Source organism: Hippocampus zosterae, chromosome 14 (assembly GCF_025434085.1).
Source record: "Hippocampus zosterae strain Florida chromosome 14, ASM2543408v3, whole genome shotgun sequence".
NCBI lineage: Eukaryota > Metazoa > Chordata > Actinopteri > Syngnathiformes > Syngnathidae > Hippocampus > Hippocampus zosterae.
This window is the reverse complement of record NC_067464.1, coordinates 10,988,750-10,997,397: the sequence shown is the minus strand read 5'-3', so window position 1 is coordinate 10,997,397 and position 8,648 is coordinate 10,988,750. Positions and strand designations below refer to the sequence as shown.

Here is an 8,648-nt window from a genome sequence, read left to right as displayed (position 1 = left end):
CTTACTTTACATGGTTGTTTTTTTTTCAGCTAAAAGCGCCTTACTATATGTGGTACTTTTGTTCGGCTCAAAACGCCTTAATGTACTGTACATGGTCGGGTTTTTTTTCGGCTAAAAACGCCTTCCTATACATGGTCGTTTTATTCGTCCAAAAACGCCTTACAATACATGGTCCTTTTTTTTTTTTTTTTTGTTAAAACGCCTTACTACACATGGTCGTTTTTTTCGGCTCAAAACACCTTACTATTCATGGGCGTTTTTTCGTCTTCTCTTTGTACCGGCACGTTCGCGACCAACACATCACTTGTGAAAATGTAGGTGATTGAACAGTCAGAGGTGCTGCCAAAAAGAACCCTTTCTGCACTGAAATACAATGATATTAATTTTGATTCCGTTTGCTGTGATACAAACCAGATTTCATACTTGACCATAAAGTTAATTTAAAACTTAGTACCTCAATTCAAAAACAAAATGTGACTTTGAAAAAAATGTTTTGTATTTATAAGACTGAATATGAAAATAAACATAATTTAATTTTCAGTGAAGATCAAATAGTTTCAAAGAAAAAAAAAGTCCATTGTTTCAAATTCAGATTGTACAATTCAGATTTAGTTATTCAATATGATTCAGAGTAGAATATACAAATCCATCCATTATCTGAGCCACTGACCTTCAATTTAGGTAAATTAAAAGTCAGTATAAACTTATTAAACGTTATTCAGGTTTAGTTTTTGGTGGCAAATAGTCCGCCCCACAGCGTCACACCTAGTTTAGTTTTGGTTGTAAAGTGTCCTAGAGTATCTTGAGAGATGCTTATAAATGAAATGTATTATTATCATTATGATAAGAAATTTCAGGGTTTATTTTTACTGACTATTCATTGTTCATGACATGTACAAATGATTGTTTTCCTAACACACTGTCCATTCTTTTTTTCTTACAGTTCTTACAACCGCTGCGAGACCTAACAGCCTAACATCTTGGCCCTCAAACTAGGAAATTGATGTCACAATCAAAAGATGGCTACATCTGGCTCCTGATCGGGATGGTGACAGGAAGGAGAGCATGAGAAGAAAAGAGGACATGGAGAGAGCAACAATTTGATGGACAGAAAAATACCGTTCAAGAGTATGCTGCATCCCAATTTGGACTTTGTGTTCACTGTTAAATAAAGAAAAGTGCATTTTTCCAGTGTATGTTGAGTTATACAGTATGTGAGGTTCACAAATTATGACAATAAACATATTTTTATAACAGTTGTTTTTGAGACTTTTTTTTAATGTAGGTCAAATATGGCTCATGAAAGACGTGGCTTAGTTGAGGTTGAATTCAGGCTGATATCAGGAACCTTTTCTGGCCCAGCGTCGGGCTGGAGTAGGGCCAGATATGGTTTTACAATGCGGCTCAGATCTGGGCCGAATGCGGCCCACATCATGGATGCCAGACGTGGGCCGCTGCAGGACCATCATTCATTGAGGTATGTGTGCTGAGTGTACGTGCCATGTCTGCCCTAGAGCTGGGCCCGACCAATTTTGCTGACTGGGAAGGGACCAATATGTCTCAGGATTAAAAAAAAGAAATACGATTCTCATGCTCACTTAATTCATGTTGAAAAGATGAAGGATTAAAACATATCTTGGAACAAGAAAAGTTTGACGTGTGCTGCTGTTATTAAATGGGCCGGTTTACAAATTTCAACCTATAAAACTTTCAAGACACTACTGTATTGCAAAACATAAGACAAATATGCCCTCTAGTGGTGATCAGCAGGGGGGGGGGCAGTCGCTGAACCACTAATTTAAGTTGAAATATCTTTAAAATGTAAATTCGTCATTTTTATGGTAACATCAACTTTTTGGTTTGTACAGTAAATCATGCAAAGTCATGTGCGGATTTCTTTTTTCTCATGACTTTAAGTTGGGGAGGGGCACAATCAAAGGGACCAAAGTTCTGTAAACTCTTGTTTCTTTTTTGTGAAATACAAGAAAGCCAATTTTCACAACAGCAAATCTTGAACGATTATATTGAACTGCCCAACTTTAAATGTAATCAGTTTGTTTTTGAGTTCACACAACTTTTTCTCCCCCAGTGTACAGTATGCACAATGCATATACCCGTACCCCATTTCAGCTGTTTAAAAAAAAAATGAAGATGATTAACTACGGTAAATAGATTACAGTAAACTGGTCACCGGTCTGAGCTGTGATCTTTTGATTGGGCCTGACAGTGTGCAAAAATATACCAAAGCCTGAATTATTTTTTTCTCCCCTCACACTTGGAACTGTTATCATTATTATAAGATAAGATATCCTTTATTCGTCCCACACTGGGGAAATTTACAGCCTCCAGCAGCAAGAATGTATGTAGAAAGAAGAAAGGAGAAAGAGAAAAAAAAAACAACAAACATCTTTCAATTAAATACAATATGAACACAATGGATAAATCGCAGTACTATTTACAATTTTCCTTCACATAATTTAATTATTATTATTATTATGATTGTTATTTTTTATTCATCAGCCTGACAGCAGTCGGTAGGAACGAGCGTCGGTATCTCTCCTTCTTGCAGCGCGGGTGTAACAGTCTCTGGCTGAAGGAGCTACCAAGTGCTGTCAGGGCGGGCTGGAGGGGGTGGGAGGGACTGGCCATCATAGCTTTTATGTTTATATTATGAGCAGGAGTTACGTTTGTGCAACAATGCTCAAGCCTCGGTGTGTGTTGAACGATTTTTACCACAAGAGGAAACTAAATCAGAGTATCAAGACGTCCGTAATATGACAGTAAGTTGGCTTGGAAAATCAAAACAGTCAAGAGAAGAGAATCACAAAAAACAACATTTAATATCTGGTATCACAGTGTTAGTGGAACTGTAGATATACTGAACCTGTCTCACAGAACTAATACAAATGTAATTTTTGCTCGCAACCAGATCAGCTGTCATTTTCCAACCAAACTATGCAAACACAGAATGCAACTATGATGCGAGTCACTTGCGTATTAAAAAAACAAAAACAAAAACAAAAAAACCCCAAAACTGTAAGACAGGCCGGGCCGAAGTAGGGGAGAGATGTAGGCCACCCCCAAAATGCACACAATATGGCAGTTTTTTTCTTCTTGGAAAACATGATCGATAGACGCTAAAACATTGCTTTATTAATTAAAAGTTCGAGAGAAAAAATCATGCAGCTTTACCCTTTGACACAACATTCAAATATAAATTGTGAGGGCCTAAAACGCTCATTACATTTGCTCTCCATTCAAAACATTTAAGAAGCAAGCCCTTAATATCTGTGCTGATGTCTAATCAGTAGTATGCGTGATAGAATTCCTGATTGGCAAAATGCAATGTTACTGGGGAGTTTGGCCCTTTTTAGTTTTTGTTGCATATTCAATTGGGTAATTGTGCAAGCAAACGGAAAAGTATACAAATTTAGCAATGAACAATAAACAATGTCTCTGGAAATGGCCAGGATTTTATTTGACGCCATTGATGCCTGCTCAACTTGAAAATGTGACACGTATTTCTTGTATTGAAATAATCCAAAATGTATTTTTTAATTTTCGCCAACCCTGATACGTACAAAAAAGAGAAAAAAAACAACCTACAAGCAAATTATCTTTTAGAAAGCTATCGCCGTCAAACACACCAGGCACCAGAAGAACACAAATGACACCTCCATATGAACAACTAAACCCCAATACAGTGCAGCGCTCACATTAAAGAAGCATGAGAATATTTCCACCCTGTAAAAATTGGTATTACATTACAAATACAGAGTCAAAACGCACATACAGTAGACAACTTCGCCCTTCTTTATAGCAAATCTGCTTGGCACGATTGTCATGAAAATAACAAAAACAAAAAAAACAAAAGTTCCAGAATCAAATCTCTTTCAGGGGGACGAACCACAACTTGACGGCTGAAAAATGTTTTACCAAATATGTTACATACACGGTAGTTAAAAGTGCTACACGAACTTAAGGCGACGAACGATCCATCTGTGAGGACAAAAGGGAGCTGCAGATGTTTGAGCTACTTTCGAGCTTAAAATAGCTACTGTTATCGAACATGTGACCTGTTTTTTTGTTTTGTTTTTTTGCTTGTTAATGTAACCTTAGACACATTTTGTACTCGATGCTACATGAACTCCACCAGAATGATGGTTAATACTAGTGCATTATTGTAATGCAACAGTGGGAATCTCGGAGTAAGTTAGCAACAATTGTAAAACCAGAGATGACATTTAGGCGGGACAATAGTGTGTGTACATGCCATCCCAGCAAAGTGATCACAATTACTGTATCTTACATAATTCCAAATCAGTAGAGTTTTGCCCTGAGCAGTATCGCTTAACTCGCTCAACTCCTTGACAACTTGGTGCACTTCAATGTTTCTCTTTTCCATTATTATGGAGATATATATTTTTTTGCAAAATAAATGCTATTTACTCAGGTGACGTCAATGTTTTATATTAAATCATACTGTATATTTATTTTTAGGGTGTAGTTCGAACACCCAAAATATTTTAGCATTTGCCGTATTTTCCACACTATAAGGCGCACCTAAAAGCATTCAATTTTCTCAAAAGCCGACAGTTCGCCTCATTATCCGATGTGCCTTATATATGGATCAATATTCTGATTTCATGGACGTAGTATTTTAAATGTTCTGTAAAATGCATTGTGACAGCTACAGCGGCGAGCACTCTATATAAATAAAGCAGTATTGTATTGCATTGCCTTTAGCTTGGCTCATCTAATGGATGCATATCACAACCGCAGCCACGATTGTAGCTTCTATTCTATACACCTGAAAATGCGGTTGGCCCTGTATTTGAAAACAGTTTTAAAACAGGCCATTCGTTGAAGGGTGCGCCTTATACTCCGAAGTGCCTTACAGTGTGGAAAATACATTCCTCAATATTTTCAATATCAACCATACTACACAAAAATATGAAGTACATATAACTTTTTTTGGGGCACGGGGTGGGTGATCTTACCTTGGACTTTCGCTACTTTGACATGATCTGCATTACCTTTGAAAAAAATGGATAGGGCGTTATCCAAAGTTCTGGGTTCTCAAGTTTGCATGCACAGATTCCTGAAAGTTTGTAGATGATCATGTGAGAGTTGGCTCACAAGATACTACGTTGTGAAAAGGATGTTCAATCAACCAAACTTTAAAATCAACAACGTACCAATGGGCCAGTTCACTTTGCTGGGATTACAATAATGTGGCAAACTAAACTCATCGAAACTGATGTATGATAAATTCAACTACAGCATAGAAAAGCTGATACAAAACAGCCATACCGTATTTCCCCACCCATGAAAATTTGCTTTCGGTGAAGGCTGAAAGGTTAAACTATTACACTCCACCATTACATATCGCATTTCTGCTCTGGAGGCAGTTTGTGGTGTGCTGCCTGCCACGTTACTAAATAGCCGCACATCTTTTTAATTTCTTTTCTTTTTCTCTCCTGAAGGGGAAAAGAGGAGGAAATACGGTATTTCAAATTTATTCCAAGTAAATGAATGAATGATGTTCAAAACGTATGGTGACATTCTGCAGCGTTCTTGTGTAAGAGTACTGTACTTGTTGTTGGTGGTCAATCAATGACGATTAAAAATGAGGAGGAATGTACAAACTTGCATAGATAAAGTGATATCGCAGAGCAGCTTTATAGTAAGGTGCCCTAAAATGGAACATTCGTTTCTATCAACTGTACAGGCTGTTCTGTTGCTCCCCTTAGGGGAGTAGCTGCTTGTTGCTGGAGGTCAAAACTACCAACAAGACAAAAAAACATTAACATTCGGACCACTAACATATATGCAAGTTTGCAATTTGGAATATTAAATGTCCATGAGCGGGAGATCTGATTGGGTGCTGTGATGGTTGAATGGATGTGAAGATTTAAGGAATAAAAGTTCTTGCTCACCCCCCACCCCTAACCGCAACAATTATGGCTATTAACAGAGTGAGACGTGAATGACATCATAGAATCATCAGAACACCGATTTTTTTGACAGACACTCTGAAAGGTCTTTGTACACATTTTCCCTGGGATTATATATTTGGATTTACCACACGAGGGGGAAATGGCTGCTTTTGGCTATTGTCAATCCTAAGGCTATCCGCTTCGGTTTTGGCTCGACCACCACTTGGGGAGTTGGTGTATTAAAGGAGAGACAGCTCTTCGAGAGAAAACAGATTTTAAAAAAGAAAGTCCGCTGATTGGCTTTTCAGTGAGTCAGCACGGAATTTGAAAAAAGGGGAGTGCCACTCTAACATGATGTGTGTGCACAGAGAAGCGGCAACCCCCTTTCAAGGTTGTTCAAAGTACAAGACAGTACGTATAGTAGACACGACTCAGTTCTATTAAAAGCGCAAGGTTATAAAACAATGACATCATCCGAAGGGACGCACTGTACAGATCTGAGCGAAGTAGTCTCTACCTCAACCATCAACACGACAAACAAATCATGTTCATGTGTGCAAATTGAGTGAACACCGAACATGCGTGGTGCGCCTCAAATGCTACTGGTCTGAACCTGTAGAGATACATCGGGTGATGTGGTGGGAGGAGCGAGGGATGGGGTTGAGTACAATAAGACAAGAGCAGTTCACTGTCCATACAAGAGAAACACTCTCATAATGTTTGTGATATTCCACTGACAACAAAAGCACTTAAAGCGGCGCAGACTTGCTGCCCCAAACCACCAATTTATGACGAGTCTGACCCGTGTGGGGTCTTTGACCTTGCACTCCTCTCTTCAGGGCAACACTGTCAACTCGCTTAGCAGCCTGGGCTTCGTGCAGGCACAGCCCCAAAAAATGATGCACTCAAAGCTGGTATGAGGAGAAGAAGAACAGTGTGACAAGAAGGGTAGATGGGGCTGGGGGAATCAAAATGAACACGGGCCATCCTTTGAGCGGCTTTCCACATGAACGGCTCTTGGTGGTGGCGTTTAGGTGGGCAAAGGGTCGTCGTCGCCTTTACTGCACTTGCACTTGCAGCACAGGACGATGGGCGTGGCCAGGAGGAGGAAGGGGGAGGCGACCAGCAGGAGTAAGCCAAACCCAGCAAAGATTCCAACCACCTGCAAAGAGATTAAATAGTTTTCTACAAATCTGAAGTAGGTGCTCGAAACCAATAAACAAGATGAGTCTACTCCATCACTCCCAGGTCACATTATTATGATATTTGCGGTGGGGCAAACTTTAAAATCGAGGATATATGGCATTGTTATTGTATGAGGTAATATTGTTTTGTGGGTGTGAGAACTTTAAAAGTTTCCTAGGTTCCAGATACATTAACTGGGACAGGCTCCACTGGAGAAATTTAAAATCTTTATTGTAGTGTAGTAGTGTCTAAGCTATTATGAACCTATTCTGACAAGAGAAGTCTATTGGGGGTGTTTCCAGAGCAATGTGGAGTGTAGCGGCAACTTAGTGTCCTTTTGTCGCTACGTCAGCAGGCCATGTAGGTTTCTGACTTGTGCTTTACTTCGACGGGCCTTTCCTTTCCACGACTAGGAAAACACGAGGCCGCCATAGTTGATCCAAAAAAAAAAAAAAGATTTGCTTTATTTTCTTGAACACAAATCAAGGCTCCATCAAAATCAAAAAATAAAACTTCTACAATACACTTAAACAAAATCAGTTCACATGAAGTACGAAATAAGCAAACACAAAGTACGGTAAAAAAAAAAAAAGTGTTGCTCCATGCCCTACTGTCTTCCTAATGAAGCTTACATAAATCTAGCCTCTTAAAGACTAAATACAGGATAACCAATGGAGCCCAGATACTTCGATGTTCTTAATACATTTGTTCTAAATAAAATATCAAATATAAGTCAAACTGCTTGCATCCATTAAATTCAAATTATTCAAAAAGCTAAATCTATAATTTAACCAAATTTTCCTTATGGAAAACATGGAGGAAGCCGTCATGCAAGGCATGTTGTCAAAAGCAAGGCAAAACAACAAACCCGTTGAATGATTTGAACAAGTGGCACGCGCAAGTGATGAAACGAAAAGGATGAAAGTGTGTCCACAGTATGCAGACCCTGCCTGTAAACATGAGCGGCTTAGCTGTTAATAGCTAACCTGCAGCCACCGGACGAATCAATCAATCAGCTGATCTTTTGATCGTGCACATTTGCAAACAATAATAATGCTAGTGCCATCACTGTGTTACTAAATGAGCACATACTGTATGTTAGTAAAATGTTGAATTATGCAAGTTAATTAGCAGATTTTTATATAGTAAGTGCTCCGAGATTGACTGGCGACCATTCCGGGGTTGTAGTCTGTCTTTGGCCCAATGGTAGCCGCCATTACCTCCAGCTCACCAATGACGGTGAAACGGAGATACAGAAAATGGATGGATTGAGGTTTCTAATTATATTAACTGTAAACAAAGTTTCCTTTTGAGTAGTTATGTTTTAAAATTCTCAATGATCAAATGAAAAATGATCACAAACCTGATTATTTAAGATATGACTCTACTTTTAAAATGAATTAACCTGCCTTGGAATTTGATTCCTCTTTCATCTCAAACTGCTTCAAACAACAAAGCGTGTGACGGAAAAGTGGTTAGGACTGCACGACTGTCCGTGTTTTATGTTATGTGTTGTGTTTATTA

General features: G+C 38.8%; 1 protein-coding gene across 2 annotated transcripts in view; it reads right to left on the bottom strand.

The window, feature by feature from the left end:
* Positions 1-2,821: 2,821 nt before the first annotated feature.
* Positions 2,822-8,648, bottom strand: part of rnf144aa (ring finger protein 144aa) — a 29,403-nt gene continuing 23,576 nt past the window's right edge. For both annotated transcript variants that reach the window (XM_052086226.1, XM_052086225.1), the window contains one exon: positions 2,822-7,101. In XM_052086226.1, the coding sequence (XP_051942186.1) occupies positions 6,970-7,101 (132 nt within the window). In that variant the 3' untranslated portion in view covers positions 2,822-6,969. The remainder of the gene's footprint in view (positions 7,102-8,648) is intronic.